General features: G+C 33.8%; 2 protein-coding genes across 5 annotated transcripts in view; one reads left to right on the top strand and one right to left on the bottom strand.

The window, feature by feature from the left end:
- The window catches only part of LOC123550476 (sushi, von Willebrand factor type A, EGF and pentraxin domain-containing protein 1-like), a 47,988-nt gene that overhangs the window by 19,311 nt on the left and 7,961 nt on the right, over positions 1-20,716 (bottom strand). For all 4 annotated transcript variants that reach the window (XM_053524940.1, XM_053524939.1, XM_053524937.1 and 1 more), the window contains exons 7-15: positions 19,740-19,931; positions 19,110-19,370; positions 15,714-15,932; positions 14,264-14,461; positions 3,141-3,641; positions 2,255-2,416; positions 1,528-1,894; positions 1,038-1,228; positions 445-615 (exon numbers count right to left, since the gene is read on the bottom strand). In XM_053524940.1, coding sequence (XP_053380915.1) covers positions 445-615; positions 1,038-1,228; positions 1,528-1,894; positions 2,255-2,416; positions 3,141-3,641; positions 14,264-14,461; positions 15,714-15,932; positions 19,110-19,370; positions 19,740-19,931 — 2,262 coding nt within the window. The remainder of the gene's footprint in view (positions 1-444; positions 616-1,037; positions 1,229-1,527; positions 1,895-2,254; positions 2,417-3,140; positions 3,642-14,263; positions 14,462-15,713; positions 15,933-19,109; positions 19,371-19,739; positions 19,932-20,716) is intronic.
- Positions 15,100-20,716, top strand: part of LOC128549011 (uncharacterized) — a 128,738-nt gene continuing 123,121 nt past the window's right edge. The window contains exon 1 of the mRNA XM_053524949.1: positions 15,100-15,223. The gene's annotated coding sequence lies outside the window, so the exon portion shown is untranslated. The remainder of the gene's footprint in view (positions 15,224-20,716) is intronic.

Raw genomic sequence — 20,716 nt, 5'->3', positions numbered from 1 at the left:
ACGGCTTTTTAATTTCATGTTAAAATCACATAGCTAATCATTAAGATATTAACTTAATTATTTAATTAATTTGACAAGCACTACTATTAATATTGCATCTGATACGGTTATAGCTATAATAGGGGGTACTCTTAAACAATAGATTCAACAATAGTTTCTACACTTACAATCAATATTTAAACCGTTGGCAGATAATTTAGAAAGTAATTATCGAAAACAGGATTTAAAAAAAAACAACATTATATTTATGTTAACAGCGAAACATGTGGCAACACATGAGATGAGCCTTCACAACTTAAAAATGTCAGTTGAGTACAGTTAATTAAAACAATGCCTATATATTATATTTAAATATGTAATCCCTCTCAAACTGAACTGAAGTTAACGAACAACACTGTGTATGACAATTTATTGTATAACAGAGATGATTTGTATCGTTCTTACGGTCGCAGGTCGTCGGTAATATTATAGAACTTCCTTGAACGAGATGTGGTAACATATCAGTCATTGAGAATAACCCATCCGCTGCAGTCACTGCACAATATTGTAATAGAGACGTTACACCAGCCTGATCTAGATGTCGATTGTACAGAGTGAAGCCAGATATGTATATACCTACAATCAATCATGCAAATAAAAGCATTTTAAAGCTGGGCTATCAAAAGTAAAACAAGCAAATATTCTATCATTGTTCATGTGCATGTGATATCATTTACTAGCGTTTCGAAAGAAAAACAGTTAAAGATAACCTTTCACTAGAATAGTTTACCTTTAGATATTTACTTCAGATGTATAAAAAATCCTTATCAAATGTTTATAGGATTTTTAGATATTTTCTTAGTTGAGTTCTATGCCGTAAATGGAACATCTTGCAGAGCTGATTAAAATATAAGAACGGTATACAACTACAATTGCTTTCACTTGATCTTCTAATACTTTTGACGACTACAACATAACTGAAAACATTAAATTTTAAACATTATTAATATAGTGTAAAAATTTTACATGTAGTTTCCAAATTTGCATAAAATTTTTGCCTTTAGATATATTTTCCATCTCAATGGTTCCTTTTGATATCGTTCCTAGGGAATCTCTAACTGCTGCCGTTTCACTCATTATCAATTTTCCTCCAACATAAAGCTGCATACTGCCTGAGATAGTATTAAAACTACACGCAATATGGGTCCACTGGTCTTTTGTCAACGTCCCATCACTTGCATTATTAGAACTGTAAAGAGTTTCTCTCTTTATGAAAATATATTTTTATTTACGTCAGGCAATCATTAAGCACTCAATGATTATTACTACTTAATATTCAAAACGTATAATAGACATTCAATACTTTAACAGTAATGCCTATTACTTATAGTAGGTGAATCAGTGGTGATGTTTGTTATTTATAATCAATAGAAAATTAAATGAACTGCGTGCAATCATTAGTCGCTTTCTTTTCAGTTGCAAAGTCGATCAAAAAAAATAGTTTTCAAATTGGCCGTATTTCTTGCAACTATTACTGAATATACAAACCTTGATCCCAATACAACATAAACATAGTCAGAAAATGTTATATTTATTGTTTCGCCAAATATGTCGGTGATGTATATAGACAGACGGAATTGTTCAAGGTTAACTGGTTTGAGCCATAATGACAATGTTAAAGTTGCTGAATCTTCTGCATTGAATGTGCCGATTACGGATTGTTCTTCTAATGTGCCGATAAAGATATCAAAGGTATCGCAATCTTTAGCAGTGATACTGTTTGTTTCTTTGGTCGCGGTACCATATGGACATGACTCGCACTTTGTCTGACCTAGAAGAGGCTGATAAGTACCGACTGGGCAAGCAAAACATGGTTCCATAACTGTGCTTGACACAAACCCAGGGCTGCATAGCTCTAAGAAGTAAAACAAATTCATCCATGGTATATAATATTCAATAAACTTTTTAATCTCACGATCTTTTTGCTGCTTTTTGTTTGTTTTTATTAGATATGAAATATCATCAGATTTCAAAGCATCAAATAGAATCTGTAAAAAGATCCATTGGAAAAAAAAACTCGTATTCGTCATACCAAACCAGGAAAAAAATGTTTTAGAACAAATTTCGATTAAAAGTATTCCTTTTATAATGTATGTATCTTCAACCAAATGTTTGGTTTGACATGATTTTAACGCATTGCATATCATTCGACGGTAAAACTAGTTGTTTTCTTTTTTCAACTCACAATATATATTTCTTTGCGTGATGTACTTACTTATGCAAGCTGTTATGTTCTTAGATCCTTCATACAGCGTGCTGTATCCATAAGGACAAACCTCACACGTTGTTGCGGCTTCATGGTCCATATATTCACCGATATTACAATATTCACAAAAGCTTGTTGTTGAATTCAAGTAAGTTCCTCTGGGACATGGTTCTGTAATGCAAATTCAAGTATGTTCTTTCAAAGAAATATTGTGGAAATTTGAATTTACGCACGGTTCCTGGTAATGAAATTCTGAAGTTAAACATGCAGGACAGGGACTATTCCCTTATAGTTTATCGAAGTACAGTACATCCTCTCTGTAACAGCCCTCTCTTAAGTTATAACTCTATAGTTAGACCTCTCTAGAATAACAACCTCTACATAACAGTCAATACTTTTACCTCCCCAAGAGTGTTGCTCTACAGGGGTTGCACTGTACCGTGCTTTTACAAAGTTCTGCTTCACATATTTAGTATTTAAAACTTTGGCATTATCAGTCTGTAGTAATCAACAGTCATATCTCGTTATATACGAAATATCTCATTAAATTACAGCTTATTTCAATAAACATGTGACATTTCTAGCGCTAATTTTGTATTATCAAACATTTGCATCTCTAAATGTCTTAATCTCTTGCTTGATATTATCACTATATCAAATGCGCACATTATTTTCATGTTCCGGTCGAATGATTTTTCACAGTGTTATTGTTCTATTTATTTGAACTGTCAAAACATGTTCCCGACTTTCATGTTAATCTTATGTAGGTGTGAAAAGAGTATTAGTATCATGACATAAAGGTATATACATATAGTTTATTTTCTGTCCGTTTAAACAGCGATTAAAAGTAAGTAAGTAAGAAATCAATGTGCATATTCCTTAAAAGATTACTTACTGCACTTCAAACTCCCAGACACAAACTTGTATCCGGAATCAGTACACACGAATTCAGGTGAAGCATCTGACTTAAAAGCGTCAACGGATAGAGTTAAGTTTTGAATATCAAACTTTCCTTCATTTACGTATTCTTTTATCAATTCTGTGACGTTTTCATAGAAATCTAGAATATCAAGATAAGCGTTTTCGGCTGTCTTGTTTCTTGCATCAAAATCCACCATTATATTAAATGTCACGACAATTTTCCCATCCTGGCGTTTGAAAATACCGTGCTGTGTCTCCCTCCTACGTCTTCTTCTCGAATTTGTACCACAAACAATCACGAGGTTCTCAATTTTACAAGTTTCTTGATCTGGACAAATTGAATTGTCAACATCTTCTAATACACCAGCCAAATAACCAAGAACTTGTCGTTTGATTATTTCTTGGGTTGTTTCATTATTGCAATCCCCTGTATATATAAGTTCAGCGGGCAGTTTCATCACTGGAATAACTTGCACTGAATAAAAGAATAATTATGCATAATATGTATCTGTTCTGTACATACGCATTTATTGCTTTAATTGTTCTACGTTATTTTCAAAGAAGGCACTATGTTATATCTTAAAAAGACAGGAGACGATTTCAAAAGTTGGCTCTCGTATTTTTATCGTCTTTTTGATACATTTTAAGTGACAGGAAACTGAAGTGTTATCTTTTAATCACAGTTAAAATACGATCGCAAATTCTGTAAAATTATTAAAATAATATATGCGTTTCTATCAAATTCTTGTCGGTTCTTTATGGATATATGATATATCGATAGTGCTTGGCCCACTTTTCATGCTTTCATTACTATGATCATTGTTGATTGCTGTTAATAACAGCATTTTAGTTACTTGTGGCTGATTTGGCTTCATTATGCAGATAACTGGATCCAAGCATCACACATTATTACACATATACAATAGTCAAAGGGAACCAAATATTTGTTAGAGCACGTATTCGTTTTAAAATACTATGTATTAATTTATACCAGTCAGAAACAAGTTCTATAAATAGCACCAATCAAAGCTTCTTAAACTTTGAAGTACTCTCCAACGTCTCTGTGGACATCGACTTACGTCTGCATGGTATAAATAGGTAGATGGAGGACAAAGATCATTCGATATCCAGCGATTGAACAAAACACATCGGGGATTCAACTAATAATTTACCCCAGTACCATGATGAGGAAGTTATTGCAACTACACTGTCAGGGCGGATAAATTAATATTTTTTTGTTGGATTTAACGTCGCACCGACCCATGATAGGTCATAGGATACTGTGAAATCATTTAAATTCGCTGACATGAAATTTCGCGCAAACGTGAAAAAGGAGTTTCGCGCGGGCTTTAATTCGCGCATTTTCAATTTTAGTAATGAAAAAATATAATTAAAAAATAATAATAGCGCGGTCTTAAATTCGCGCATCGGTCCTTGCGCGAAATACGCGAAAATTCGTCCTATGCGAATAAAAATGATTTCACAGTAAATTATTAAAAAGAAGACGTTTAAAGTTCATAGACTAAAGAAAATTTTCAGAATTTCAACAAGGTTTCGAGCTATAGGGCCAGCGCATAGGAGGTTTACCTTAAGGGTAGTTGAATGCTATAGACGATAGCAAATATATAGGCTGAGCATCGGAAGCTGAGGCAAAGACAAAGGATTTGGTGATCTACTGAGAAAGTAGGAGAGTTCCAGCTTATAGACGAGGTTCAGAGTTATTGGCGAAGTACAACCTATATGGTAGTTGAATGCTATAAGCGATAGCATATAGGTGCTGCGCATCCAGGGCAATCTTATTGAGTTGCAGCTTTCATTCAGAAAGGCTGAGCATCTATGCGATATGACTTGTACGTTGTTCAAAGACATTAGAGAGTTTGAGATTTCAACCTTCGCCTTCCCCTTCAACTTCTCTTGCGAAGTGAACGTATGAAGTTGAAGTTCGATTGAAATTCCTCGAGATTTCAATCTTTAGAATGAACCTTACTTCATGTTTTTTTTTGTTTTGTTTTTTCTTGGTGTGTAACCTAGAGAGGCTTTTGTTTACAATTCTAAGAAATTCATTTATTCAACAAGGAAGTTTTCCCACTTCAAATGAAAGTTACAGGTATAAAATGGATCTGCTAAAGACGTTTTAATTATTGTCTTTTTATCTACTAAGTTTCTCCGAGGAAGACAATTCATATAAATATAAAGTGTACCAGTATACGGATGGCACTTGGATTTCGGACATTGTTGAAATATCACCAGTTGCATGTGGTCAATTTACATTTATCACCATTTTATCAGTTTGCATGTCAATCACACGAGACCACTAAGTCGTGCTATTCCTTAAAGAGATAGCTTTTATCCATTTGTTTACTCTTATGTGGCGATGTTCATACTTGACCAGGACCTGCATATGATAGAGATATTTTTGACAATTACAAGGTATTTAAAAACGTGGCCTTCATTTCATTCATATTAATGTGCGAAGCCTTCTTCCCAAATTGGATGAAATTCGGATTATTTCACGCCAAACAAAAGCAGCGTGCATATGTATAACAGAATCTTGGCTGGACGACACGGTGCCGGATGTAGAAATTTTATATGGTAACTATTTAGTTCAGCGAAAAGAAATCGACAAGGCGGCGGTGTACTTGTCTATGTACTCAAAGATTTTGCTTTTAACAAGCGCAGCGATTTAGACCATGAAGATCTTGAAGCAACTTGACTGGAAGTTCTATTGCCAAAATCCAAACCTATTCTCTGTGGAGTTATTTATAGACCACCTCATCAGTCAAACTTTTATAGTACTTTAGACAGCGTGTGTTCATCATCTAGTCATTTTTCTGAGTATGAAACAATTTTATTGGGAGATTTTAATACTGACGTCTGTAAGTCTTCAAAATCGTGCTCTCTACTTTCAGCTTTTGGTTCTTTTATTGATATGTTTAACTTCACACAGCTGATAACTGATTTTACTAGAATAAGTAATTTAACATCTTCTACGATAGATTTGATATTAGTGTCAGACCCGAAAAATATTTCTCAATCTGGAGTCATAGAAACCAGTTTCAGTGATCACAACATGATATTTTGTACGCGAAAGGTTTCAAAAGTATTCATCGGATCACATAATAATATTACAACACGTTCCATGAAAAATTATAGTAGTGAAGATTTTCAAGCAAACTTGTTACCTGTGGATTGGAAGAGTTTTATTACTTGTTTACTTGTGACAATGCATCTGCATCTTGGCCCAGAACACTTTAAATTTCTCAACTGGTTACCACTCAACAAATGTGTAGACCAGATTATCCTGTGTCATGTTTTTAAGATAAAAAATGGGTTAGCCCCGGACTACACGGGAGACAATTTTATCCCATAGGATACTGTTCATTCATATAGGACAAGGTTAAGTCACAAAGGTGCTTTTGCTGTTCCAAAGGTCAAAGGTTTTGGGTTAAAGTCCTTATTCTTTTCTGGCATTTCCCTATGGAATAAGTTGCCTGCTAGTATAGCACAGACTGAGAAATTACCTGTTTGTTTTTAAAGCATTAGTAAAGAATTATTTACTAACAGTTTAGCATAATTACTTTAATGTGTTTAATTAACTATTTAATGTGTTTTAATAACTATTCATATGGCTTTCGATGTATGAACATTTTAATATAAGCTCGCATTTTACTTTTTGATATAGTTGTGCAATTTCCATCTAGTCACATAATTCTTAATTATATATAGTTGTGCAATTTCCATTTAGTCACATTCTTCAATTTCCATATAGTCACATAATTCTGAAGACTCTGTTATGCCTCTCTATGTCATGCCACCAACACAAAGGACCACAATGGAAATAAGAATTTTCTCTTTTTTGTGTAATCCTTGGTGACGGTGTGCCTGTCATGGCTATTTTTAATTTCATGTATGCATTATGTTATTATATTGTATTTACTATAAATAAATCTATCTATCTATCTATCTATCTATATTAATCCACCCTTTTAATTTATCCGTAATTATGATAGCTTTTTGCGTGTATTATAAAACTGATAATCATATCAACGCTTTTTATTGTTGATAGTGTTCTTGAAAGATGATGAAGTTAATATTTTTCAAACAAAAACGTAAAGTAGCAACTATTACAAATGCATTTGTCGAAATACTTTGAAATTAAGTTAAACATATGCGATAAAGCAAACACAAAAGGCATGACCATAAAATATAAAGAACAGATTCATCCGTCATGTTGTCATGCTGTGGACTAGTATTTCATAGTTTTTCTTAATTTTTTTTCTCACTTTGAATGGGAACATCGAATTCCTTAAAAGAACCGTTTTACTTGTATACACTCATAAACAATGTTCCTGATGAAAATTTAACCTTTTAAAAATATGTTGATAACGTGAGCCAATATTCAAAAGTTATGAAAACATTAACAAGCGAATTGAAACAAATGGAAGATATTCTCGTGATATCATACGTTTTGGCATTGTGACACTCTGCATGGGTCTGTACAATGCCAAATTCTCAGACAGCACAATAAAATCGTGCCAAGCCACCATGTGTCTAGCAAATCAGTCAAGAAATGTTATGTGGAGATGGAAATTTTCGCACAAAGTAACATGTGCAATGTCCAATACATGTATATATAATATACTATTTTATAATTTTATAAGTAAAGCATGTTCAGATCCAGGAATTTCGGTTAGGGGGACACCAACTTTAGAGAGGGGGTCACCCATTTCAGGTGTGTGTGGATGGGGGCACACCGAGTTTAAAGACCGATTTTCTTTGTAAAATGTAAGAATCAAAGGCGGGATTGACCCACATTTCCCCTCTGCCAGGTTCTGGGTCCGTGCATGTAAAAAATGGAGTTATCTCATACGGCTAACAGGAAACTTCTCGCATCATGATATCATAGATCTGAAATTGTATGATACTTCAGATGAATTTTCCGTCTTACTAGTACCATTTTATGTTTTTAATTAAATCGCAACTGTCGTATAAAGTGTCAGACAGAAACGGACTGTTTTTATCTGGAAGTGAAAGTAAAATATTCCGCCAAATGATAATCGTGTAATTATTTATTTTTCAAATCAAGTGACTGTCCTGCCATATGCCTCCACCCAGATTTCAGTCTTTGATGCCGAGTATGTGGACAGAGTAGATGAAAGAAAGACTGAAGTTTTGACTTTCGTGATATGATCACATCTTCGGACGTTCTAACTTCACTTCTGACGACAAAAAGGCCCATCTACTATAATCGATACCGCCTGGGGACGCGATTATGCTGTAGAAGTTACAGTTTGAACAAAATCTCAATGCTTCTCAAAATCAGTTGATAACTTCATACTTCCAGGTTCAATCTAATGTATTTAGTTAAATTTATCAGCCATACAAAACTTTAATCTAATACTTGTTGATATTGTTGATAGTGTTTCGCATCAAATTTAGTTTAATTATACATATGGATAATCGAATAACCTAATAAGCAGAAATCCTGAAACAAAACATTTTAATTCACATAGTAATAAAGAGAAGTCTTAGGCTTACTTGATATTACCATGGAAAACTTTAGTAGCAACGTCTGATATAAATGAAATACACGCATATCGGTGACGTGTTACCCCAAATATATATGAGAGAAGTCGAAGGGGAAGGCAAGGTTGAAATCTCAAACTCGTTATTGTCTGAAGGGAACATTTACACAAAGACCAGTCAAGTATATTATCTTCAGCCTATAGGAGTAGAAGCTGCTGATTTTGAGTTGAAGGTTGATAGTTGAAACATTGAATGATTTCTGCCTTATCCCTGAAATTATCTAAGTCATAATCGAAATCACTTACGAATCATTGGTACTCAAATCATTTGGGCAAGGTAGCCAGAGGAAAAATTTATATACGACATATTTGGTCTCACAAGCTATAGGTTTTAACAAAGGACATTCCATATCGTTTGTGTACTAGTCTAAGACAAAGGCACCTTAGAGATTGAACCCATTTCATTGTTCAAGATACTAAAGGCGTAGGCACTTCCCTGGGTCGTATAACTCGTATCCTGACAATGGACTGATGAATTAATATAATCAACGTAATCTTTTCTTTAGTATTTAAGGCATGGATTGTGCTCATGAATTGTGGAGTTCTTTTTACTGCTTTTTACTGCTTAAGTAAATACAAAACAAATGAAATACAAACAAACGTAAATATCATAAATTTTTTAAAAGGTTTAAAGGTAAATGTTAGCATGTAATAGATTATCTAAAGGACTATCACATTTGTAGATACCAGATTGCTACTCTAGTTGGTGGAACAGTAGGATAAATAGAAGATTATGTTTTTCATACAAGTGTCTCGAGTGTTGTTTTCATGCATTTTTCATCAAATAAAAAGTTTGTTCCCTAATCTTTTGTTTGATATTATCGCTATATCAGATGCGCGAATTACCTTCGTGTTCTTGTATCGTGACTTTTCAAAGTGTTATTGTCCTGTGACTATTAACATGGAATAAAAAAAAGGTTTATTTTCTAGTCAAGGACCACTAGCTTGAATATATTAAAATTTTATAGGAAGCTTCACTCCCAGGAGGTAATGCGCATATTATGTTCATGTCCTTGTCAGATCAATTTGACGAAAGTACATCTCCAATTAACGCTACGCTTCGGATCTGAAGCCGAGCTTTTGATAGACTCGTTCTGACGACCCTTTCGCTAGCCAGTCAGAGCCTTGCTTTCAAATTTTGAAAGTGAAGAAAGAAGTTTAAAAAAAAAATAGCCTGGGTTTTTCATGTTTATTATGACGACCAAATCATGAATGCGCCCTTGTGTTTTGAGAAGTATCATACGACATGGTACGGACTTTGTAACGTAACGGGAAAATATGTGTCAGGCAGCCGGTTATCTCAGTCGGTAGAGCACTCACACTGTAAGCGAATGGTCCCGGGTTCGCGCCCCGGACTGACTGCATACTTTTCTCACCCTGTGACATTCAGCGCTATTTTGATGGTTAAGCCAAATGCTTGTTGAATCGAGTCGTCTGATTGCCTCAAATAAAATAGATTTTCGAAAATTAAAAATCTAAATATACAGAAAGAGGAATGTCAATATCGGATTCCTCAGATCTTCGAAGTACTTTAGACAGATTATGGTCAGATGATTTTCACTTACTTATTATCATTTGATTATTTATAGTACTACTGCGTGTACGGAGTACTCTTAAACAACCGCATACTTGAATTCATAGTAACAAAGGAAGCTTCACTCCCAAAAGGAAATGTGCGTTCCGGTCGGATGATTCACTGAATCACTGCCCTTTGATTTTTCAACATTAGTACACTATAGTAGTACTAATTTTTGTCCGAAGTATTCCTCAACGAACACTGGCTGGAAAAGATCGACACTTCACCGGAAGCTTTGCCACAAGAAATATGCAGATTATCTTCATGTTCGGTTTTATGATTATCAGTGAGATATTGCCATTTGACAAGTACATTATGGTGCCATATTCTAGTCAGGATATTTCTTAGAATTCAGTGAAAATTCGTAGCATGCTTCATTATCAAGAGGAGGTATGCATATTGTCTTCATGTTCTGGTGGGATGATGGTGGGATGATTTTCCAATGAGATATTTATATTTTGCTGTTCAATAATACGAGTAAACAGTATATATGCCCGTCTGTGAATTCAAATTTTGTACTTTTAATACGGAATAATCATATATGAGTGAACATCATTTGGGGTTACAAAAATGTTCTTGTTATTCTATGCCTATTTTTTTCAATACAAAATAGAAAAGAGAATCAGACGGATATGAACAGTTCATCTTTTAGACGTATAAAGAAACAAAACATCAAGTTGATATTCATGCAGATACTTTTATCTTTCAGCGGCTTTTATCATTCAGTTAACATGGAGAATCAAATTTTAATCTTGTCAAATACGGAATACTGTGGATCCAATACTATAAGGTTATTTAACACTGTTCTGTAAGATACGGAGATATATTTTGACGAGTACCCAGCTGAGGAAACCATATTGGACGAGCCGCTATGGTTTTCCCAGCTTGGTATGAGTCAAAATATATCTCCGTATTGTACAGTAAAATGTTAAATGACCTTTTTATTCTATATCTATTTTATTTTAATTAAATTAAAAATGATTCACTGACTAATGTATTTCTACCTTTTCTGATTTCAAGACGCATAATCATATTAGGGTATTTAACATTGTTCTGTACAATACGGAGATATATTTGGACTCATACCCAGCTGAGAAAACCATATTGGCGGAGCCGCTAGGCGTGTCCAATATGGTTTTCCCAGCTGGGTATGAGTCCAAATAATATTAGTTACACTGCTTGTTGGTGACAGACATTTATAACTTTTATATTAATATAGCTACTTACAGTTCAGACTGGAATCATGCAACCTTCTCTGTTCATCATGTTTTGATTATAGTTGATTAACACCAGCCATAAAATGCAAAATGAACTGTATTTTGACTGACTCGCAAAACACAAAAGCTCATTTATACAGGTTATGAACTGGTTTTGAGAAACTTTTATGTTCCATCCTTTCGAGAAATCATCAGATTACACGATGTCAGAAATGTCAAAACTTCGGCTTTCGTCCCGTTTCCTGTTAATTCCTTTATCTTGCAGGTAGATTAAATGATCCTACAATAAACTGCTTCTTACAAATATGTTAATTCCTTTGCTTTTCGATGATTTAACTAAAAACAAGATTTCAACCTGGTAATCCATCACGGCCGTGCCTTACAGAGTTACTGTTCTTCTATTTACTTACGGCTAACTTCACGAATCTAAATTAGATAAGAAAAATGAGAACGGCAAGAAAACACTAATTTTTTTTTTTATCTCGGAAACGATATCTATAGCTGGAGCTTATAATCTAACTTGATTCAATTACGCTAGCGATGCGGCAGCCACTTTGGTTTTAATCAAAATTCATATCTGAAATGTACGAGCAAGATATGGAATATATCCTGTCTCCACGTGACGTCTATTGACCAATAGAAATGCAGGAATCTTGTAGGACGCGAGATAACATTTCGTATTGTATAGTACAATGTTAAATGACCTTTTAATTTTATATCTATTTTATTTTAGTTAAAATTAAAAATGATTCACTGAATATTGTATTTCTATCTTTTCTGATTTCAAGACGCATAATCATATTAGGTTATTTAACATTGTTCTGTACAATACGGAGATTTATCCTGTCACTTGCAGTATTTTCGACCCGATATCAGTATATCTTTCTTGATATACCGGCAGTTGACACGTGACCAGTGATATACGGTCAGTTGATCATGTGACCTTATGATCGATATTGTTGTCATAAGAAATTTTGCATTGAAACCATCACCATTGTGTTTGGAAATGTCCGAACTAAGAAAATGAGTGGTCAAATGATGAGCTTTTATTCAAAAACGAAGAAGTTATTGCGATTTCTAATTGTAACCACATTACTGTGTCGGTGATTACGTCATTATATAAGTGACGTCATTACGAATATGACGTCATTAAAACGGTTGTTATTTTTGTAAAATAAATTGCCAAATATCGGAAAATGAAGTAATGACAAGATAAATAGAATAATAGTTTAGTGCCTAAGATGGAGAAAGTTTATATGGCTCGGCCCCGGACGTTATCAGGTTCGCCTTCGGCTCACCCGATAACCTCCTCCACCTCGCCAGATAAACTTTCTTATCTACGGCACTAATCTATTATTCTCTGTATATTTGGACAAGTTCCCAGCTGAGAAAACCATATATTTTTTCTCAGCTGGTTACGAGTCCAAATATGTCTCGTATTGTACAGTACAATGTTAAATAACCTTTTATTCTCTATCTATTTTATCTTAGTTTAAATTAAAAATGTTTCACTGAATATTGTAATCCTGTATTTTCCCAGCTTGGTATGGGTGCAAATATATATTATACAGAACAATGTTAGGCCCTAAATAACCTTTTCATTCTATATTTATTTCACTTCATACGTAATATACGTAATTCATTAAATGTTGTTTTTTTCTGCGTACCAGTATTAAATAAATTATATGCTGCAACCTTCCTACAACTGCCATGTGGTGACTTGGGTGATTATAATACTTGGCTGAGATATTATGCCCACAAACCTTGTCAGCAAGTTTTGTGAAGATCCGATACAAACTGAATTAGAGAGCTAACATGCTTTAGATACCGACCGCCCGCCCGCTGCTACGGGTGTTCACATAATACGCCGAGATATTATGCCCATAAACATTGTCAGCAAGTTCGGTGAAGCTCGGATGAAAACTGTTGGATTAAGAGAGCGGCCCAGGCTAAATTTGCAGTTTTCCTGTAAGAGTTGGCAATAGGTCCGGTTGCCAGACCCCTAGCCACTGCCATTCAAAATTTTCTCGTCCTGTGACAAAAATAAATTTTCCAGTCAATAAGATTTTCTTCCAATTATATCTGTGTAGATCTAGATCTATATAGTATCTATTTGGGAATACATGTTCTCCTTCTTCTGAAACTTGTTCTAAATCAGATAGCATTGCCATCACTTGAATCGTTTTTAGTGTGTTGTAAACAAATAAACGACAATTTAATCCTGATTTCAAGACGCATAATCAAACTCAGAGCGCCAACTTCATCCGATTTACATTCGGAACATTTTCACGCGTTTCGGGCTTTATCGTATGTTTATTATGGGACTGTTGAACCGTCCAAATACAAAATTATGTATTGAATGATATAATTTGTATATCCTACATGCACATTTATAGTTACAAATTAAAAAGAAAACTTCCTATTTATAAAAGAGAAAGTGTTAAATATATTCTTGTTATATTTCAGTACTCAATTGAAATTTAAATCAATGTCTTTTATTTAAGCCCAACGCATTCAGCTCAACAAATTGGGTATTGATGTATCATCGCTTTTGGCATCCCTAAACACTTATTTCATGACTGTCAAATGTAGGCTAAAAATAAAATGACTGTGGCAAAGACGTTTGCAATAAAAGTTTAACCTACATAATATAGAAACGCACCTTTTTCTGAAATATACCACTAATGGTAAAATATTAATATTAAAAAAAAACGCCTACCTATACAATCAGGAAATGAAGACAATGGATACCATTTGCCACTGTCTTGACAGGTTAATCTTCCTTGGAAAGCTTCGGTTACAACTCTTGGGATGTCGTAACCTTCCTTACACAACATGACATGAAGTGGCCGGGCATTTACTGAGTCAGTTATAAGAACCCCATTTTCCGGAGGATCTAATGGTGGACAAGTTACCACTGAAATATAAAACATAGACATACATTTGTAATAATTTTAATCCTACGGATACAATTTATTATGTCATTTGCCTAGTATCAAGTATCGATGGTGTAAAGAAACCCCTCAGTATTCTTTTAGATTTTCCGACTTTATGAAAGCTACCTCTGATTGCTACATTGCATAAAAAGTTTTCAAAGCTTGGTTCAAACAAACAGAGAGGATGATAAATAATCGTAGTCCGTGTCCTAAAACAGCCCTGGTAAACATGGCTAATATCATTACTTTTTAATGTAATTGCTTAATGAGGACAAATTCCATTCCCATGATACAAGATGAATGCTTAATCAAATAACGAAATATGAAATTGGGACAAATACATATTGTTTTCTTTATATGAAACTAATAACTAATATAAAGTAGCGGTCGGTTCTTATAGGTTATTAGCTTTGTATCGGGAAATATGCACGAGTTCTTCAGCGGAAATACTGCGCGACTTTAGGAGCGCAATATTCTTCCGCTGAAGAATGAGTGCATATTTCCCGATGCAAAGATAATAACCTTTTTATTACATACGCGTCTGCACGTATAAATATAATGTAAATATCATAAATTTGTTCAATAGCTTGAATAGGATTGGCAATACTGAACTGAATAGAAAAAAATAGTGCAACAACATACACTGAATTACGTCACGCACCCGATATGAAATTCAGGCGTCAGTGTATGGAAAAATATTGCCGTTTCCGGTACCAGTGTAACTTAACGGGGAATAGAAACGTGTATGTGATAATATTAATTATTGACCTCGAAAAATCGTACACCTAGGACAATTTTCTGCGAAATCGGGTGCAAGGGAAGACGGGCGTTAGAAGAGCTGCATATTTCATAGCAACTCAGTATGCGATTAAATTGTCTGGATGTGTTCTATGTTTCCAAATGATCTTATTAGTATACATATTCAATGATATTTAATATCGGTTTCATAGTACTGCAGTAAAACTGTTTAGAGGTTTAGATATTAGTTACACTTTCTTTTATCGTTTTTTTTTATAATTTTCGTATGATTTTCCAAAGTCTTTCAAATAATTGCACGTACATGTACGTTTGAAATGAAAAGAGGTCCAAACTAGACATATTATGCAATATTTCATGGATATGGTGTTAATTTAAAGATCTATGTTATTATTTATATTTCATGAAGACAAATTATTTTTGGACTGTTAAATTTGTTTTCTTTGAACAATGATTTGATCTTTTTTACATAAGCACCTTCACACAATGGTTGCACATCGGAATCCCAAACCCATACACCTTTGTCAGTTGTTCCGTTTCGTTCACATGACATACGATCTGAGCCATTGAGTGGAATATTCAATTCACATCCAAGGTCGCAATAAACTCCAACATAGTATCTTGTGTCGCTGCAGTTGTAATTAATAAACCGAGGTTTGTCCAGCGCATCCGTGGGGCCAGCAAAACATCTTATTACTGAAAATGTATTTAAAATGACACAAAACAAAGACAGAAATCTCAAAACATCTGTACATATTTTTAATTGCTATTCTAATAATATATATCTTCTGAAATTATTTAAGAAACGATAATCAAACGCTGCAACAGGTAGATTCTTATGAACTGTACCAAATTTAGGCTAATAATTAATACATTTGAACTGGAGCAAATAGAAGATTCACGAAAACAGAAGAAAAAAAAGTTTTAGGATGAATTGTAATTCTCTAGAAAGGGTAGCAATTAATACCAAAATGGCAACATAAATAACATAGTAAGTAAAGAACAAAATGTATTCTGTTTAAAGTATGAAACAAGGTAGAAAGTATGCATCAGATCTTGTTTATGAAAACATATGACAATCTTGCAATTATGACTTTTAAACATGCATATCAGCTTCAAATATATGGAGAATATTTGTTTGTTTTGAGTGAATATGGCATATATCTCATTGTAAAAAAATTCTCACTTCGAGGTGAGATATATTCCATATTCACGAAAAACAAATATTTTTTTTTTGTATTTTATGCTTAATTACGTTGAGATGTGCACTTTGCAACCAATTAAATCCCAATGCGTAAAATAGACGTGCGTAAACAGACATGACGTCAGATGTGTTGTGACGTTAGAAAGACGCACACAACATAAAGTTCCATTTTATTTAATTTTTTGCTGCATAACGATATGAAATTCTCATTAAGTAAAATAATTTTAATCGAGAAATAAAGAACAAAGTGCGATACGATTTTCATCCTGTTTTAAGCAAACAATTTAAAATTCATACACAATGTTCAAGTAGATCGACATTTACAAAGAGTGATATGCAGTGAGTGATATGAATTGTTTCTCACTGATAAAACACAGTAATTCATCAGTTAGCATAAAATAAAGTGTAAATAGTTGATGTATGTACTTAAACATGTCCTTCTACAACTATATTAGGTAATTAAACATTTTCACTTACTCCACAACAGTTTAAATTCCAATAATTTAGATGATGTGGTGTCTCTTTGAATTTCAGTTATATCCCGCCAAAATGCATTAAAGATAGCTGACAATACTCATGTTTCCCTCCAAAAAAGTTACAGCTGTTATTCTGAGACATGACCATTTTACAGCTGTAACTTCAACTATTTACAGATGTATTTTTGAGACCTGCATGTTTTACAGCTGTAAATTTCAACTGTATTTCTGGTAATTTTTCACTAACAGGTCTTTTACGGCTGCAGTGTCAAAATTCAGGTATTTTACAGACGTTTTACAGCTGTACAACAGATCCTATTTTCGTACAGAAATTTCACCAAAGTTAAGAACTTAAAAACATAAAACAGTCCTAATCTGGTAGGAAAGAATGATAAATTTTGATACTTTTGATACAGCTTATATATATAATTCCCGTTGTTATCTAAACAGTTGAAACTTTTTTTTACAAATGAATTGTACAGTTTGCTCATGCATGACAGTAAATTAATACCTCTAAAATTTAACGGAACTAGTTTACCAGCGTTTTGATTCTTTAGAATGGGGAAAATAATTGTTTTTGTTTTCTCCAAAAGGAAGGAATTACGCTTATGTCGAATACTAACTGAAAAAGGTGTTGCTATAACTGAATGGTTGTTCAATCAGCGAACGGTATTTGGTCTATTTTGTCTATTTCGTTTGAGAATTAGCAGAGAGAAGTAAACGAATAAGAATAATGTGTAGATTTTGAGATGAGAAAACCGAGGCTTTCAAAGAAAAAACAAAACATTAGAATAGCATGATTTCAACGAAGATTGTACATTGGTAGTACAACACTTTAGAAAGACCTACACTTTTCTAACTTTGTTTGTAGTAGAAAGCATGCAAAATGCTCACTTTTACGTCTAGGGTGACTTCACATAAGTTACTTATTGAGTTCAGGACTGAATTGTATAATCAAGAATGAAAATGCCATTATACATGTTATATATACCATGATAACCAGGGTCATGGACGGAAAAGTAAACTTCCAGTTATTTCAATAGGGCATTTTTCACCTAAAACTTTCAGTTCGGCAAATGGGTACTATGCATATTGAACAACTGGTAATTTATCTTCCATCGTGCACCAGTCAAATTTCCTAACGGATGTATATTAACGTCAGCGTTATACAAAATATTGCACTAACTCCGCCATTCGGTTCAAAATACAAAGCCTTATACCTCTAAGCATGTAGAGAGGCACAGTGTTACTTTTATATAGAAAAAAAACGTTAAAAAATAGGATTGACTTTTTATTATATACCTATATAAAATTTATAAATTCTGTTAAAAATTGTGTATTTCACAATTAAATATGTACAGGCAGAAGAAAATTCCGTATTGTACCTTTTAAATTCCGTATTGTACCTTCCGTATATGGCGCACGACTACTTTCATATAACATGCATGACCTGACACAGTTCTATAAACAGCGGACATAAAAACTTCACTTAGTTCCACTTAAATATTGATAAAAATTGATGATTTCGTTCTATAATAAAACCACAAACAGAACGGTAGAGGTATATAATAAAAGGGTCATTTTAACAGTAGTTTGATCCGGATCTCGTGGATATTGCTTGCGCGCCTCGTGAGATCCGATCTGGCAAAAATCCACTCGAACATCCCAGGTCGAACTACTTTTATAATAACCCTATTATATTAGTCTCGATTACTTAAAATTATTAGTGTCTTTGCATGTACACTCAAGGCTCATCCACCGGTTTATGGAGGACAAAAAATGAATGCAATTCATTTTCTATTAAATGAGAAAACATATTGTATAAATAGTATGCAACTGATACTGTTTTAACAAATGCAGAAATAACAATTCGGCCAGTTAATAATATTTTCAACAAACACAAATGCAGATGTATAGAAAAAAGATTGTTGTTTAACATTCAAATTTTCTACAGAATAATGTGCGAGCTTTATCTCACTATTTGCCTAAAGAATATCCCTGTATACAGCCTAACCATTGTAGGGGGAACTATCCCATCCATGGGTATTGCCTCAGCACTTGGAGAGAATAATCATTTACCTTTCTTTCAAAAAAAACTGATCTTGGTTTTTATTCAGAAATGCATTTGTTCAAGACACAAACTCTATTGCTTTACTATTAAATATAAATGTATTATTTGAAATAAGAATGTACCTTTTACTTCCAAAGTGATGGTACATTTCGACAACGCTGGCAATGTATTCCCTTCCTCATCAGAAGCTTCATATGTAACATAGTGATCACCTTCCGGTAGTATATCTCCTTGGGAAATATTCGATAGTTTTCTTATGACTGGATCTGGATCTACATTGTCTGTAGCCGTAGGCCCTTCCCAGGTAACAGATGTTGTGAAACCACCTCGATCAGCATAAAATACTTGCGGCGACAAACACTTTATGTTTGGAGGCTCATTATCTGGGACAAACTAATTCAGATTATGCATGCAGACAAACGCTATTATTATATCCATAGCAAATATATGAAAGAATAGCACATTTCTAATTACTGTTGTCGTTAAACATTCACACTTTTTAATTTGTTTATATTTAGCTGAAACTTTTAGACAATGTGAGAAAGCCACTCTACTGTATACGGTAGGTCGGTGGTTCTACCTAAGTATCCATCCGTGCCTTTAAAATGCAATGAGGAGTATCTCGTGCTTTACGCTACCATCAAAAAGCTTGATAGTCGCCATTTGATCTAGAATTGTGTCAGTCTGACGTTAAAAGAACAATAAGACAAACGTTGTGACCTATGCTGTATGTAATTGCCTACACTACATACCTGTACACGCAACGCTAGTGACCACTACTGACCATGTCTTATCTGCTTGACATTCCATTTTTTTAGGGCTATTCAAACTCAATGAAAATCCACTGTCGCATTCAAAAAGGCACTCGCTTTCGAAACGATACAACTCGTCGTCACATGCAACATTTCCGTTTGTTATGTTGAATGGTGGCTGACAAACAGTTTCTTCAAAAGATAAACCAGTAAATTAAATTTTTCTTGATAAAAAACTAAGAAATACAGATAAAATATAATAAATGGTCTCACAGTAGTGAAACATATTTTCTGAATTTTCAATTATCAATGGTTTCCCGGAGCTATATTAGTATTATCGTGTCTACTGGAAGTGCTTCTGGTAGCATGTGAATGAAAAGTGAAACAAACCATTTCTTTGTCATATAAAAGATAAAGTCTACAATATGGCCGTTTAATCTGGTATGTGTGCGGGCATATTTCTGCATACCATGGAATATTATTTACTACCAGATGACTCCATGCGTAAACTTAAGAAAAAATCTTCAGCAACTTTCGCAAAATAAATCATACAATGGAAGCAATGTCATGCAAATCAGGCTATTTGCAATACTTTATAACACCTTTTCAACATTTTCGTTGATATAAGCGTTTTTGTCAATACAAAGCAATTCTATCTACGGATGCTGTAAAAGAGAAAAAGGCGATTCTATTCTCATTCATAGTACATGCACTAAACTAACAATATCCCAAAAATTAAGACGCCTATATCATAAGGAAGAATCAAAAAGGGCACCTCCGGTTGTTTTTTAAAACAATATTTCAATGTATCTGTATAGATTGAACATAAACAATCATAGTTCAGTATACATCGTCATTTATTCTTATTACACTTTTTCTGCTTCCAAACTAATATTGGCGTCTCTAGTAAGAACATGTTGGTGCCTTGATAAAACCGAATTACCTGCAATACTATTGAATTGCGCAAGGTGTTCAAA

The sequence above is a fragment of the Mercenaria mercenaria genome, chromosome 15, assembly GCF_021730395.1.
Source record: "Mercenaria mercenaria strain notata chromosome 15, MADL_Memer_1, whole genome shotgun sequence".
NCBI lineage: Eukaryota > Metazoa > Mollusca > Bivalvia > Venerida > Veneridae > Mercenaria > Mercenaria mercenaria.
This window is presented reverse-complemented; position numbering and strand designations above follow the sequence as displayed.